The sequence below is a fragment of the Carcharhinus amblyrhynchos genome, chromosome 8 (genome assembly GCF_965287045.1).
Source record: "Carcharhinus amblyrhynchos chromosome 8, sCarAmb.v2.hapA, whole genome shotgun sequence".
In the NCBI taxonomy this organism is placed as follows: domain Eukaryota; kingdom Metazoa; phylum Chordata; class Chondrichthyes; order Carcharhiniformes; family Carcharhinidae; genus Carcharhinus; species Carcharhinus amblyrhynchos.
The window spans coordinates 85,619,543-85,636,935 of record NC_137331.1 but is presented as its reverse complement, the minus strand read 5'-3'; the positions used below and the strand labels follow the sequence as shown (position 1 = coordinate 85,636,935).

Genomic DNA, 17,393 nt, shown 5'->3' with positions numbered 1-17,393 from the left:
AACACATTTGATAAAGTTCCTTCTGAAGGGCTACGAGTTAAGTAGTGAAGATTCAGAGTACAACTTGGAATGGATAAGAAATTGGCTGAAGAATGGAGAACACAGAGCAGCTGTGCTAGGGTATGGGGAGAATTGATTTGAGAGTAGAAAGGCTGAACTAAGTTGGGAAAATGCCCTTCCTCATTTATATTTATTTGTGATATCCTTTATACTTATTAGTTAGACACATAATTCAATGTTAATAAAATATAAATCAATTTCTGAATGGTGTGCTCGATTTGACAGTCAATTTCTTTACTTTCTGCAGTAAATTGTGGCTAATCAATTAACTTAAATAATTAGTAAATCTGTTGAACTGTGATTTTGGCCTTCAAAATGTGATGTCACTAAGATTTGACTATTATCTTTTTTTTCAAAGGTCGGGACTCAAGAATTTGCCAGACGTTACACTGCAACTTACGTTTCCTGGGTTTTTGCTTATCTTCTAGGCTTGATCTGTCTAATTCGAGCTTGTTATTGGGGAGCCATCAAAGTTAGCTATCCTGAGCACACCTTTGCATAGACAAATCATTTATCCACTGGAAGGTGTGATGGTCTACTAAATCTTTAACTCCAAGTTAATGGACATTTTCAAGTTAATATAAATCAACTTCATAAACTGATTAGGTCCAAAGAGGATAATGGTGTTAGAACATGTGCATATTGCACTACAATTTAAGCAAGTAGATTTTTATTTTGCATCTAGGTTGCTATGTTTTTAAAATAAATGCTAAATATAATTTGTCCACAATGTACAATTCCATTTGTCATAGTTAAATTTTGTTGAAATCTGTTGAAAATCTCTTGAAATTCTTTGCTTTTTCTGGTAGCAGTAGTATTTTTAATGTTTGTCGGTACCAGTGTTACTCTTTCGAATTGCAACAGAGGAACGTCGTAGCAGAACAAACTGGCTTTGTACACTTTAAAAATATTTCTATACAGTCTTGATGTTTAAATTGCTCTCTTGAATCTGAACATTCTGGACAAGCTGCATCATAGCTCAGTAATAAAAATAAGTTCTATATGTTATATTTTGAATATTTTCATTTTTAAGTATTTGCTTTTTAGGATATAAAGCTTTTTAAAATGCCTATGGTGAGATTGTCAAAGCATTATGGTGGCAATAGTTAGTGATGCTTGACTTATGAATCATATTTATCTCACTGTGTAACTATCCATACTATAATTATTCTGACAGATCACTAAACAAAAAAACATCAGGAAAAGTACAAATTTTTGCTGTTATCATAATGGGATTACCTAATTTAAGAATAAACACAAACATCAGCTATTGAATGTAATGTCAAAATTTGTACCAAATTAGTCACAGATCCATTAACTATGTTGCTTTGCTAAACTGGATGCAGTCTTTTTTAAGTAAGGTGATCAAAAGTATTCTACAAATAAAACAAATATTTGTTGACTATAGTGTTGATTTTATGACTGAACACTTATGCAGTTTACAATGATGAGACAAGTTGTTTATTTTTAAATTGTAAAAAGACATGGTTAGGTGAGTGGACAAAAATTTCTGGCAGCTGGAATACAGTGTGGGAATATGTAAGGTTGATCACTTTAGTGGAAGGAAAACAAAAAGCCTATTATTTAAATAGAGACTCCAGAATGCAAACATAGAAGTGTGTATTTTCGCAGCATTGAGCCGAGTCACAAGGCCTTTTAAAATGATGTGTATATCCCGATTCTCCCATTCACTCTAATTTCTGGCAGTTTTTCCTGGTACAGGATAAGGGTGTCAATAGCCAGCTTATAAGTGACCCTTGTGCCATTGCCATGATGTTCGTGAGGAATTTAGATGTGGTGGCAGTGACAGAGACGTGGTTAAAGGAAGGGCAGGACTGGCAGCTAAATATTCCAGGGTATAAGAGTTTTAGGCATGATGGGGGAGGGTTGAAAAGAGGAGGGGGAGTGGCGCTCTTAGTTAGGGAGCAGATCACAGCGGTGCAGAGGGAGGATAACATGGAGGGGTTGGAAATTGAGTCTGTGGGTGGAGTTGAGGAATAGGAAGGGGGCCATTACTATGCTAGGAGTGTACTATAGGCCACCCGACAGCCCACAGGCAGTGGAAGAGGGTATATGTAGAGACATTTTGGACAAGTGTAGGAAGAACAGGGTTGTTGTAGTGGGAGATTTGAATCTCCCTGGGGTGGATTGGAAGGTGCTTAGAGCTGGGGGTTCGGACGGGGAGGAATTCGTAAGATGTGTATTGGAAGGATCCTTGCAGCAGTATGTAGCTAGCCCGACTAGAAAGGGGGCTATACTGGATTTAGTTATGGGAAATGAGCCAGGTCAGGTGGTTGAGGTTGCGGTAGGGGAACATGTGGCTAATAGTGACCGCAACTCTGTCTACTTTAGGATACGAATGGAAAAAGATGAGTGCTGTCCTAAGGGGAGGTTGCTAAATTGGGGGAAGGCTAGATACAGCCGGATTAGGCAGGAGCTTAGGGATACACACTGGGATAGGCTGTTGGAGGGCAAGACCACGTTAGGCATGTGAGAGTCTTTCAAGGGAAAACTGCAATGGGTGCAGGAAAGGCATGTGCCAGTTAGGAGGGAGGATGGGAAAGGTAGAATTAGAGAGCCATGGATTATTAGAGATATAGAAGACCTGGTTAGGAAGAAATGAGAGGCGTATGTCAGATCTAAGCAGCTGGGAATGGAGAGAGCGTTGGAGGAATACAGAGAGAGTAAGAGGGATCTCAAACGGAGTTAGGAGAGCAAAAAGAGGGCATGAGATGGCTTTGGCAGGTAGGATTAAGGAAAATCCAAAGGCGTTTTACTCCTATCTTAGGAGCAAAAGGGTGGCTAGGGGTAAAATCGGTCCTCTCAGAGACAGACGAGGGGAATTGTGCTTAGAGGCTGAGGGAATGGGGGAGATCCTGAATGAATACTTTGCGTCGGTATTCATGAAGGAGAGGGGCGTGATGTCTGGTACGGTCATTGAGGGAGTGGTAGACCAACTGAAAGATCTATCGATTACAAGGGAAGATGTGTTAGGGCTTTTAGGTAGCATTAAAACCAATAAATCTCCGGGGCCCGATGGCATTTATCCTAGGCTGCTTAGGGAGGTGAGAGATGAGATTGCTGGGCCTCTGACGCAAATCTTTGTCTCTTCTTTGGACACAGGTGAGGTCCCAGAGGACTAGAGGATAGCAAACGTTGTACAGTTGTTTAAAAAGGGTAGGAGGGATAACCCAGGTAACTATAGGCCGGTGGTCAGTGGTAGGCAAGTTGATGGAGAGGATTCTTAGGGATAGGATGTATGAGCACTTAGAGCGTTGCGATCTGATTAAGGATACGCAGCATAGCTTTGTAAAGGGAAAGTCTTGCCTTACGAATCTGGTAGAATTTTGAGGAGGGGAGGCGGTTTAGAATGGAGTTGAGGAGGAACTTCTTCACTCAAAGGGTGGTGAATCTCTGGAATTCTCTGCCTGTTGAAGTGGTGGAGGCTGCCTCGCTAAATATTTTTAAGAAGCGGGTTGATGGGTTCTTGATAAGAGAGGGGATTAAGGGTTATGGGGAGAGGGCGGGAAAGTGGAACTGAGCCACAACAGATCAGCCATGATCTTATTGAATGGTGGGGCAGGCTCGAAGGGCTAGATGGCCTACTCCTGCTCCTATTTCTTATGTTCTTATGTTCTAAAAACGGTCGACAAAGGACGAGCCATTGATGTCTATATGGATTTCAGTAAGGTGTTTGACAAAGTCCCTCATGGTAGGTTGGTAGAGAAGATTAAAGCTCATGGGATATATGGCCAGGTATCTAGATGGGTTGAGAACTGGCTTGCAAAGAGGAGTCAGAAAGTAGCAGTGGAGGAGTCCTTTTCTAGCTGGAGGTCTGTCACTCGTGGTGTGCCGCAGGGCTCAGTACTGGGACCTCTTCACTTTGTAGTGTATATAAATGATTTGGAAGAGGGAGTAAGTGGTGTGATCAGCAAATTTGCTGATGACACCAAGATGGCTGGATTGGCGGGCAGTGAGGAGCAGTGTCTGGCAATACAACAGGATATTGATAGGCTGGTATATTGGGCAGATATATGGCAAATGGAGTTTAATCCAGATAAATGTGAGGTGATGCATTTTGGCCGGAATAATGTAGGGGGAGTTATATGGTAAAGGGTAAGCCCATAAGGAGTATAGAATCGCAGTGAGACCTGGGGGTGCAAGTGCACAAGTCTTTGAAGGTGGCAGTACAAGTGGAGAGTGTGGTGAAGAAAGCCTATGGTATGCTAGGCTTTATAGGAAGGGGTATAGAATATAAGAGCTGGAGTCTAATGTTGCAGTTGTACAGAACGTTGGTTAGGCCGCATTTAGAGTACTGCGTCCAGTTCTGGTCGCCTTACTACCGGAAGGACGTGGAGACTCTGGAGAGAGTACAGAGGAGGTTTACCAGGATGTTGCCTGGTATGGAAGGACTGGGGTATGAGGAAAGATTGAATAAATTGAGGCTCTTTTCCATTGAAAGACAGTGACTGAGGGGGGGATCTAATAGAGTTATATAAGATTATGAAGGGTATAGATAGAGTAAACAGAGGTAAGCTATTTCCTATGACAGAGACACACAGGACAAGGGGACATGGGCTTAAGGTGAGGGGGGAGAGGTATAACACAGATATTGGAGGTTTTTCACACAGAGGGTAGTGGGGGTATGGAATGCTCTGCCAAGTAAGGTGGTGGAGGCAAGCACACTGGAGTTGTTTAAGAGTAACTTAAACAGGCACATGAGTGCATTGGAGATGGGTGGATATAGGAGATTGTTTTAAATAAGGGTCATTAGCATTGGGGCGTCCCTGGTAAAGTAAATGGATATGGTACAATAATGTTTTTTTCCTCTTTTCATTCACAGGTTTTAAGTCGGTCCACCTTGTTGTCCAACGAGGGGCATACATCCGATGGGTCGTACTTGGGCTGCTCTTGGTTGTTCGAGATTGGCCTAGTCATTAGTGTGTGCTTAAACTGGACCAGATATTGGGCAAGACGACAGCTCAGTGACTATCACTGATTGCTGTGCAGACACATGGATTTGGGCCAGTGTCTGTGGGAGTTTGTGCATTCCCCCCACGCTTGCGTGGGTTTTCCCCCGAGTGCTCCGGTTTCCTCCCACATCCCAAAGATGTGCTATTAGGCTGATTGGCAGTAATAAATTGTCCCTAAATTAGTTTCCCTCAATGTGGATGGCCATAAAACATTAGATAAGGGTCATGGGTGGAGGGGGGGACTGGTGGTGTTAAGATGGCGGCACGGGCTCGTTGGGCTGAAGGGGCTGTTTTGTTCTTTGAGCCCTGGTCCTTGATAGGCAACCAACAGAAACAGCTATTCAACATATATTGCTACTCTTACCTTCTCATAATTTTAATCCATCTCAGACATTCGTGATATAAATTTCAAAAAATTTTATCCATTTCAGACCTCTTTAAGCTAGTGTAAATATGCGAACAGGCACTGAAAAACCACGTCAAAAAACATCACAACAGCAGTTTCAGGTCATTGAGCAAAACATTAGCAGAATCGTCCCATCCTGCCCGTGGCAGGTTCCGTGATGGGCAGGAGCAAGGATCTAATGAGAGGCAAAAAGTCAGACTCCCACCAGCGTAAAAATTGTTTACAATTCTCTCAATGGTGAGTTAGGTATCCCACTGCTTAGTGGGATAAACACTATTTGTATTCGTTACTAAGTCATGATTGCTCCTTAAAAACAGTTCACCAGAATTATGTTTCCATCTTGCATCATGCCATCGGGAAATATCATCATTCCGAATCTTATGAGGAAAAAGTGGCGTGCACAGATTGGACCTCCCTTCACTCAACTTTGAGGTGAGTGCGTGCAACATATATAGTCTACCTGCCACAGTGATGTTCTTTTTGCACTGCCAGTGGAACGTTACACTACTGTGGCTACAGGATTGGTCTTCTCCAGGTGTTTGCCTCCATAGTTACAAGAACACTGCACAATGGTACTCAGACATGGCTCAATTTCCTGACACTGACTAGAATTGTGATAAAGGTTGCAATGGAGAAATAAGGCTTTATAATGGAATGGGGTGAGGTGGGAGGGAGGCAGAACACACTGGGGCTAATGGGGAAGGAACTCTGCAATGGGTTGTGTGGGGGAATGGGGCATGTTGCAAAGCAGCAAGGAAGTGGATGAAGAGGGGGGATGATATAAGGCAGAGGGTAGATCGAAGGATGGGATGCTGGAGACTGACAGAAACATTAATAATCAAGAGGGTGAAACGCATACCATGTGAATGAATAGGAAGGGGTTAATCGTAAATTCAGAATAGGAAAGGGGGAGGTTGTTTGGCACAAGATGGTCGGATGGAAACTATGGCAGTGGGTGGGAGGTTGGGAAAGGAGACAAGTATATTATTTAGTTATGAGCATGATGGAGAACTCTGAAAATCAAATTCCTTGGCGTGGGGGTTGCATTTGCAGGCTGGAGACCAGAGATAATCCTGGGTTCTATGGAAAGTCTTGGGGCTCTGTGGACTGAAGAACATAAGAAATAGGAGCAGGAGTAGGCCATCTAGCCCTTCGAGCCTGCCCCACCATTCAATAAGATCATGGTTGATCTGAAGTGGATCTCATAATTAAAAATAGTTAAAAATCAGATATTGGCGACAGTTATGGTGTCCAGCAGGCATGCTGTAGGAGTATTCATTGGGAGCATGCTGCGCTCCAGGGAAGGGCAAGGGTTATACGCTCAATAGGAATAATACACAGCTTGGTGTGCATGGCTATCTCATGGTTGCAGTCCATCAACTTGTCTGTCTCCATACTAGACTGTAAATGGGATGTTGATTGTTATGGGAGACATATGCAGTCTGTAATTGGGAAAAATAAAGCTTTGTGAAACTTCCTTGGGGGATCGGCAGGGGGTGGGGTGCATTTAGTAGGAGGCTGTCCACACAGCCTTTGGATGGGGAGGGTGGAGATTCACATATGGCATTGGCACATCAGTGGTGATGGGCTCGGGAGAAATTAGGAATCCAGTATTATTGGGGTAGGCTGGAGGGAAGGAGCTCTACTTTTACATTTGTGAGATTTCATGTAGATTTCTAGTTCATGGGCAGTGAAAAAGGGAGCATCAAACTTCATTCTGAAATAGACCAAGATGGTGATCCTGTACTATTAGAGTAATGGCACAGTTATAATTTGAAGGAAGCAATTTTGAATGGGAAAGATTTTGAAGTTGTGTGGGAGGAATGCACTGCTGGATTAAGGGGCCCTTTCTGGTACTGCTCTCTAACTTGGTACATAAAAGTAAGTTGGAGAATGATTAAAGAGAAAGGAAGAAGACCTACATGAGAAGGAAACCATTGGAAGCCCGTGTCTTTATCTGTGCTGTAACAGGGATATTCAGAAGGTCTTAACAACACAGTTACTGCATTGCACCGTTAACACGTAAGAATGTAAAATTTGGCACTGCAGACAGTCATTAAAGATGAACAGGGTTAGCAATATATGACGTTCCATCAATGGAGGCCAGCCAGGTGCTCTCCAGAAACGATAGTCATAATGGCCCAGAGGAATTCCAGTCATTAATCATAAACAACTTAATGTGCCAGATCAGAGATTGGAGCACCAAGCTAGGCTAGGGAACCTTTCTCGTACTGCTGAGGGATTCAGGAGTATGTGTCTGGGATGGCATCTTGGTCACCACAGTAGCACCTCAGATGAGGCTGCATCAACAACAATGCAAGTAGGGTAGAAACCACTATAGACCATTACAATTGCTATAGTAACACAAAGGTAAAAACAAAAATGAATCCAGGCTTAAACCCTGCCTGTTGGTGGGGTTTTCAAGGTGGCTGGGTACCGTAAGAAATTTCAGACAATGCAAGACTCCCAAAGTCAGCGTCTCAGTTAAAGGCATAACTTTTATTTTGATCAGCAGCCGTTAGGAGAAATCATCAAAGGGTCGGGACAGCTCTCGGGATGGAGCAGCTAGACCTCTTCAATGAATTTCAAGGTATACAATTCAAAACCAACCAATTATAGATTTTCTTATCAATTACTCCTGCCTTTCATTAGCTTTAAATCAATCATCTTCAATATACATAAATCAACAATAATACTTATCATATACTTTAGCCAATCTTACCCTCTGGCATAATGGCATTTCATTAATCCTTAGAATCAGGGCACTTCCTCCCCTTTTTGCTAATTCAGCTTCCTCTGTTGCCTAGTAACCTCAAGCGCTTGCTACAACTTTCAAAGTGAAAGTTCCCACAAGTTCCCCAACTGGTCACTGCCAAACCAAATTAATGCATGATTCCATGTTTGGGCATGCATCCATCTTATCTGGACAGTGAATAAACCCTATTCATGAAGTTTGATTAAGTGCTCTGAATGTTCTTACCATTAGAAACTTGCATATTTCCAAGGTTTATGTATTCCCTTAGAATGTGGCTTTTTCCAAATGTCCTTTACCATGATGCTTTTCAACAATCTGCCTTTGGCTAAAGTAAATAGTAATTCTTAAAAATATATTAATACATTCAAAATATTAGCATATGTGTTTTTAAATCATAATCACTTGTTTAAATCTCTTACTGCATTTCATATGTGTGTCAACTGCTTTTTTGTTAGCTTACAAGTCTGTTTTAAAGTCATTTAACTCAATGCTGGTAGTTCTGTCAGTAACTTAATGTTTAATTGTTTAAAAATCTTTACAAACCCATTCGGATTTCTTTCCCTTACAACACCCTCCTTTCCTGGCCATTAGCTAGCCTAATACTAGGCCAATAAATAAATGTATCTAAGGAAATTTTCTTAAATTCTAAAAGATGATTTTTGTTTCTTGATTTCTTTCTTCTTCACTTTGATTATCATTACTAATACTGTCTTAGTTGTGCATAACTGCATTTGAATTTATAATTCCCACTAATGCTAAAATCATAAGGAAAAGTATTATTATCTCATGTAGGCCATTAAATAGATGTCTGCCAGTACATATTCTCATACGCCAGAGGGGCAATTGGTATTAGGACATCTCTTTGACCAAATGGATTGATACCACTGCTGCTGCACCCCTCATAGACTTTGTTGCTAAAGAACAGCAGCATTTAAGTGGTTACCATGAACATTAAGATAACAAGAGCACTTTCCCTTGTACTATGTTTGTACCTAGAGAACCCATCCAGCCAGTTGTCTAGTTCAACAAAGAAAAGAGTGTTGGTTGTTTAAGTTTTTCAACCTCCTTTCTAATGCTTGTGACCAAATTGGTTATGTTCTCTGAAGTGTCAGCTATATATGTATAACACTTTGATTCAATCAAAGCACATGTTCCACCCTTAGCTGCTAAAATAAAGTCTAGTGCCATTCAATCCTGCGTAGCAACCATCTCATCACTGATCTCAATGAGGGCTGTAGCGATATGATTGGCAACCTGTTCAAAAACCAAAAGCAATCTCAGTCTTATATATGCATACGAGGGGCATGATTATACCAAGGTAGTAGTCTAGTTTCATAAAGGCATGTTGATTCCTCCCAGATGGGAGATGGTGGGAATGATAGATATATGGATCCACATATCCAAGATAACAACCTCTTCCATCCAATAGGTTGCCATGGATATGCCTTGTTTCCACAAATCCATCATGTGCCTTTGAGAGTTGAATAAGTGTGCTTCCCCTTGAAACAACATGGAATATTGCAGGATTGATCATTACTGGTTAGATCCATACATATCGGGTTGGTTAAATTTACTGAGTGTTGACACTTGCTTGTGTTCAAGTCCCCCCTCGGACCTTTTTTATTCTCAACACACAATGTCCCTTTCGGTTTTGATTCTGCTTCATTTAAAATAAGGCTGGATGCTGGACTGGATATGTTAAAAACTGATGAATACCTATTCATGTGACCTGCCCACCTGTAGCGGATCTATTTCTGTAAAAGTCTACTTGTGTTACAAGGTCTAGGAAAACCCAGTGCCACTGTCTCATAATCTCTAAAAGATTGAGTAAGCTGATCCCACACAATTAAATCAGACCATGACACGGACACTGGATGCAAAGGTATTCCTCCCTCAGCATGTGTAGAAATGTGCAAGGAAGTCCAACATTTAGACGAATTGGCAGTTTGAGCATTCCTGTATGCCATATACAGGTAAGTATTAGAATGTAGTTCCTATTGGACTGTCTATATCAAAAATTGTAAATTCAACAACAAAAGAATAGTTAAACTTACAATCATTTTGATGATTATTAACTGACAATCTCTATATTCTCTATATCTCCCAGCTGCTGGTCAATATTAAGAAAGATAAAAATTTATTTACAAATGCAACAATCACAACACCTGTAACTTCAAGTCTGGCACATGACAGTCAGTCTTGAGATTTGATTGTTAGTTGTCGTCTTCCCTTGATTTTGCAGCTATCTTGGTATCTTCATGCAAATTCTGTAAACATAAACAAAGTGCCCTTCGGCACTTAAGTTAGTATCACATTAACTGAATCATTTAGATTTCCTCTTCGAATATGTCCCTGATTTCCTGGTGCCATGATTTAGTCTAATCTAGTAACTCATCTCCAAATCCGAATTATTTCTGTTATTAGTAATGTGGTTACGAGAGCTGTGATTCTATTGGATTGTCCACTCATTGGGTCAATTTTTGTTATTACTGGATTGCCCATTAAGATATGGTTTCGGCTGTGTTCAGCACTGCAAACGCGGATTGTACTTTTCATCAATTAGGGCATATGTTTTTCCTGTAATAATCATGCTATAAGGCTCCTCCCAATGGACCTCTAGCCCTTTTTTTCTATCTGTCATGAGTTTTACCATTACCTTATCTCCTGATGTAGGTAATTTAAGAATGTTCTCCTCTGCCAGCCTCTTCCAATCTCAATGGTGCTGCTGAGTGATTATCTACTTTTTAAGAGAATGTAAACGGTCTACTAAACCTCTCATATACTGAAACACTGCTTCTCAGCCAATTTCAAGTTCTGCTGTCCCTGTTATTACATCCTGTGGGAAGCGTGTTGCCTACCGGTTATCAATTCCAAAGGGGCTAATCTTGTTCCTCGAGCAGGAATAACTCTGTTGTAGCAACATTGCAGGTATCGCCTGTACCCAATTGTTTCCTCCTTCTAAAATGGCTTTGGCTAAGCTATTCTTCAGTGTTCAATTCATTCCTGAGCTCTATTGGTTATATGGTACGTGAAACCTTTGTCTTATCCCTAACACTTGGCAGACTTCTCTCAAAACTCTTCCTGTGAAATGACTTCTCTGGTTTGAATCTAACTGAAGAGGCATTCCCCATCTAGGTATTACTTCATTCACCAAAGTTACAGTTTTGGCTGTGGCAACTTTACGTGGGAATGCATCAACCCATCGAGTAAATTGTTCAATAATTACTAAATAATAGGTCTTCCCTTTTGCTCTTGGCAATGGTCCTCTGAAATCCATTCGTAAGCATTCCCAGGGTCCTTTAGGTCTTGATGGGTTTCCCATCTTAACCTTGCAGTGATGGCCTGGTTCCACTAGGATGCACTGTAACCATCCCTGACAGAATTTTGCTATGTATTCTCCCATACCTTTCCATTACCAACAGTTTCCAACTAAATTGACTGTCTTATCTCTGTTTCTATGAGTAGAATCATAGAAAAACTACAGCACAAACAGGTCCCTCGACCCACAAGTTGCATCGACCTTATCTCTACCTACTAGGCTAACCTATAACCCTCGATTCTATTAAGTCCCATGTACTCATCCAGAAGTCTCTTAAAAGACCCTAACAAATTTGCCTCCACCACCACTGACTGCAGCTGATTCCACTCACCCACCACCATCTGAGTGAAAAACTTACCCCTGACATCTCCTCTGTACCTATTCCTCAGCACCTTAAACCTGTGTCCTCTTGTGGCAGCCATTTCAGCCCTAGGGAAAAGCCTCAGAGTTCACCTGATCAATACCCCTCATCATCTTGTACACCTCTATCAGATCCCCTCTCATCCTTCATCTCTCTAAGGAGGAAAGACCAAGCTCTCTCAACTTATCCTCATAAGGCATGCCACCCAATTCAGGTAACATCCTTGTAAATCTCCTCTGCATGCTTTCAATGGCTTCCAAATCCTTCCTGTAATGAGGCGACCAGAACTGAGCACAGTACTCCAAGTGGGGTCTGATACAGTTGCAGCATTATCTCCCGACTCCTAAAGTCAATTCCTCGATTGATGAAGGCCAGTACACCATACGCCTTCTTAACCACATCCTCTACCTGTGAATTTGGGTATCCTATGAACCCAGACCCCAAGATCCTTCTGATCTTCCACACTGCTAAGAGTCTTACCCTTGATATTGTACTCCTTCATCCCATTTGACCTGCCAAAATGTACCACTACATATCTATCCGGGTTGAAGTCCATCTGCCACTTCTCCGCCCAATCTTGCACCCTATCTATGTCACGCTGCAACTTCTGACATCCCTCCAAACTATCCACAACACCTCCGACCTTCACGTCATCGGTAAACTTACCAACCCACCCCTCCACTTCCTCATCCAGGTCATTTATAAAAATCACAAACAGCAAGGGTCCCAGAACAGATCCCTGGGGCACTCCACTGGTGACTGACCTCCATGCAGAAAAAGAGTAATCCATGGTCAACTTTAACAAGGTTTGCTGTACTGCTTCTGGTGCTATTATTTTCCCTTCTCTTCAGATACCATCTTGATGTTTTTGTCCCCTTGTTTTCCTCACTTCTGCTCTTTTTCTGATGCTTGTTCCTGTATGTACTTCACATTAATATCTGTAATATCACTAATTTGTAATGCTACCACGCCTGCTGCTTGTGTCCCTTTCAAATTCTGTACTAACAAATCTCTCACTGCTTTGTCAACTTGACTGTTTCCCTTCTGTGCTTGACTCTTAATCTTCTTATGTGCTTACACTTTAATTACAGCTGCTTTTAAGGGACTACAGGCTACTTTGATCAGATCTTTAATCAAATTCTCATGCTGTACTTGTCCCCCACAAATGTTATATAACCATGTCTGTGCAAAGCTATCATATAATCATGCACCATCCCAAAAGCATATTGACTGTCTGTACGGATGTTAACTTGTTTCCTTTTGCTCCATTCTAAAGTTTTATTTAAAGCTAACAACTCTGCAACTTGTGCTGAATTACTCCCTGGGATTTGTTCTCCTGCAATCACTGTTCCTTTATCATTTACCCACTGCCCACTCAGTGCGGGATTCACCCATAACATATTTTCTAGCTCTGTTTACATATAGGTTAATCACCCATTAACCTGTGAGTGGATCTTCTCCTAACCTTCACTTGCTCCTTCATTCACTTCTACAACACATTAATGCTCTATTCCTTGCATTGTCAAAACTCCTGCAGGATTTTCCCTTACATCTCTGCTGATTTCTGCATGCCTGTCCTGTTGCAAGAGATTTGCTTTCATTTTGAACATCTTCCATCTTTTTTTATTCTTTCATGAGACATGGCTAGTCAGCATTTATTGCCCATCTCTACTTGCCCTTGGAGAGCAGTTGAAAGTCAACCACATTGCTGTGGCTCTGGAGTCAGATGTAGGCTAGACCAGATAAGGACAGCAGATTTCCTTCCGTAAAGGGCATTAATGATCCAGATCGGTTTTTCTGATAATTGTCAATGTTTTCATGGTCATCAGTAGATTCTTAATTCCAGATTTTTTTTAACTGAATCAAATTCCACCATATGCCATGGTGAGATTTGAACCCACGTTCCCAGAACATTAGCTGAATTTCTGGATTAATAATCTAGCGATAATACCACTAGGCCATCACTTCCCCATTAATTCTGAAATCAGATCAGAAACTCCTTTCAATCTCACAGCTTCTAAAGCTGGATGATTGTGTGAGTACTGTGGAGAATCATTTTTCCCATCAGGCCGAGTGGCTCTGAAATACATACTACCCATGACGCACATGCTGGTGCTCTCACACATCGATGCATACCTTGGCACCTGAATCTAGTTAGGAGGTGTAATACCTCACTGGCCTTAGTCTGTCCCCATGCTGTCCCCGTGCTACTACAGCGGCTTGTATTCTGTCAAAAATGTGAAACAGATTAGTGAGATCTGGTAGTCCTAACGCAGGAACTTTTATCACTGCTTACTTTAAATTGGAGAAAACTTGTGCTTCTTTCTTTCCCCATTCTATTTTTTCATTGCTATTCCTTCCTCCTTTCGTCAAAACCTGTAAGGACTTTGCAAACACTGCATAATTTTCCACAAAATTCCTGCAATGATTAAAAAGTCCTGACACTTGTCTCATCCCTTTTATGTAAGTGGTATGCTTTGTGTGCAAGTTATTACCTTGGGATATAACATGTCCCAGGTATGTCACCTTCCCTACCCCAATGAGTTTTGCTGGGATTTAGCTTAAGACCAGTTTCCTGAATGCTTGAATCACTTTGTATATGGCTAAGCAATGTGCTATTGAACTCTCTGATATTATCAAAATGTCATCCACATATTGCAAAATGGATGCCCCTGTGCAATCTAAAGGTCCTAATATCTGTGCCATGTATTTATGAAAAATTCTGAACTGTTATGGCATCCCTGTGACAGACGAATCCAAGTGTATTGCTGATTCCCGACTGTAAATGCAAACTTATTTTGGTTTTCCTCAGCTACAGGAATTGACCAAAATCCTTTAGCTATGTCCAGTACATAAATATCATCTGATCTATTCCAATGTCGTTCACTACTGTGGAGTACTCTCAAGTTGTATAACGATTCAAAGCTGTGTAATCGATAGTTAATCAATAACTGCTATCTGGCTTTTTTATTGGCCAAACAGGTGAATTAGTCTCAAAAGAGATCTTTGTTACTACTTGTTGTTTTTCTTAATCTGCAATGATGTTTTTAACTGCCCCCCTCGTTTCTGGTTTGAGGAGATATTGTCTATGTGGAGGGTAAACATTTATAGGAATTGGTATCAGAGGGACATCTAAATACCCACAATCTTGTTTGTGTTCAGCCCACATCTGAGGATACTGTGCAGCCAAATTTCCCCATGTTGTTCCATTCTCTCAATTTTGTCAGAGTGTTGCTATCCTAGAGATATTGCAACCCAACTTCTGACCCCACCAATTTCACTTCTATGTTACCTGCCTTGGCATCAGTTATAGTTTCCAATTGTCCTAACAGGCCTAGCCTTAAAATACTTCCTTCCTCCGTTGAACATATCTGCATCTGAACTGTTCCCCTTTACCCTCAATCTCCAGTATGGTAAGTTTACTCAAGGCAGTCTTCATTCCCCCAGTTACTCCTTGCAACTGTATGGTCTGACCAGTTGTCAGCAAATTTAAATCTGTTATAGATACAAATGCCCCGGTGTCTACCAACATGATGCTGGGTTGGCCTCCTAACCCTGCTTCTACATACGTTTGGGGATCTCTACCTGTAGTTTCAAGAGCAGCTAATTGTCAGTTCTGATCTAACAACTTCTGCAACTCAGCTGCTGTCATCTGAATGGCTGGCTGTGGTACTTGCTGTATTCCTGTGGGTTTTGGGGTTGAGCCTTGGTGGATGAATTCATCCCGTTGGGACCCTGTCCTTCTTTACCCCCCCCACCTTTCACCACCACCACCCACCCCACCTTTCATCACCACCACCCCACCCCCCTCCCACCGCACCCCCCCCCCCCCCCCCCCCCCCCCCCACCTTTCACCCAGCAGATTTTTATTTAATGATCCACACTGACAATTACTGCATTTTTTTTGTTAGCCTGGTTATTTTCTGTGGATTTGCTTCAGCAATCCCTAGTGATGTGCCCTTTCTTTCCGCATGTAAAGCACATTCTAGGTTTAGGTTGTAACTGATCAATCAGTACTGGAGCCATTTTGGGATTTTTCTGTTTATTGGATTTTGTTTTCATAGCCCAATTCATAACATTTCGGTAGTTATTTTCTATCGAAATACCCATACCTATGATTCGAGACCATCTTTGAACAAGCCCAAAAAATGTATCGTCATCCCTGGAAGGGTTTTCAACCACTCCATTATCCACATAAGCTCTGAATTTTCTTTCTCCATATTCTTCTACAGATTCTTTGGGATCTTGTTTAACTAAAGTTACCTTTGTCCAATTGGCATGTTCTTTACCTATAGCTTAGTCGATTGCCCATTTAAACCACTCATATCTTTGGTCCTCCCTATCATCTGTGGCAAATATCCAATCTCTCCCTTTTAAAGGCCCAGGTAACATTTGCCCCTCTGGTCCAGCTAACTTTCCCTTTATGAAAATTTTTACGTCATTCAACGTCAAATTATGAACCTCTCTTAACTCATTCATATTTTCCCAAAAGCGAATTTTGGTTATTATGATGCAAAGGACCTAACTTATCCAAAAGCATCTGCTTCTCAGTTGCTATTAACGGCACTTCCTCAGTAGATATAGTGGGTGTTCCTCTCTCTCTACCAGAGGATTTTAGTATAGTATGGAGTGGTGCTACCGGAACAGGCGATCCACCCTAACTACTATTAGGGGGATTTCTGTCTCCCTGAGTTATCCTTTCTGTTAAGTCTTCCCCAACTATTTCCTCCTCATCTGACTCTTCTGTAGTGGGGATACAATGGATTTGTTACAATCGTCCCTGTGGGCACAAGCTTAGAGTCTGTGGCTAACTGCTTATTAACTGCCTCTTTCTGAAGGCAATTTCTCATAACAGTGAAAATCACTGCGACCATTTCTAGTTTTTGCTTATTCTGCCCATTTCACTAAGCTTTTCATCTAGATTCAAAATCCGCTGAGTCGTATCCTTTCTCTTTCATTTTCCAAATTAATTTGTTGTGCTCAGTTACTATCATCTGTATTATTGAGTCATCCCTTCCCCATTTCAAATTTGCACTTTGTGCCATGCTCTACAAGACCACATGAGGGCGCTTTAGGCCTTTCAATCACTCTGTTTTTCAATATTGTATTAGTGACATTTTCTGTCTCACTCTTTTTGTCTAATAACTATCCGCTTTCCCTTTCAATTCCTCAAACCCCTTTCTGGGAATTACTCTAAGTCAGATCCCTCAGCTCCCCAATGAAAGCAACTCTTGCCTCCTAACTTCTCCTTAACAGGGACCCTTTACTGAATTTTCCATCCAAATAATTCAAAAATGTCACAACTCTCCCACTCACAGATGGTACTTCTAACACCCAGGGTGACCATCGCCCCCTCTAATTGGTCCTAGCCTCTTGCGTTAACTGATGCGTGGCACTATGGCTTGGCTTAATGAAACATACCAGGAGTCCGCCCCTGGCCTTTTGAATTAAGCACAGCTAATACTTTTAATATCTTATTCTAGCCCAAAGTTCTGTGGTTTGGGTAACAGACCAGTAGG

At 41.5% G+C, this 17,393-nt stretch overlaps 1 protein-coding gene across 1 annotated transcript in view; it reads left to right on the top strand.

The window, feature by feature from the left end:
• The window catches only part of pip4p2 (phosphatidylinositol-4,5-bisphosphate 4-phosphatase 2), a 75,057-nt gene extending 73,678 nt beyond the window's left edge, over positions 1 to 1,379 (top strand). The window contains exon 7 of the mRNA XM_080194392.1: positions 419 to 1,379. Within this exon, the coding sequence (XP_080050518.1) occupies positions 419 to 562 (144 nt within the window). The 3' untranslated portion in view covers positions 563 to 1,379. The remainder of the gene's footprint in view (positions 1 to 418) is intronic.
• Positions 1,380 to 17,393: the final 16,014 nt, after the last annotated feature.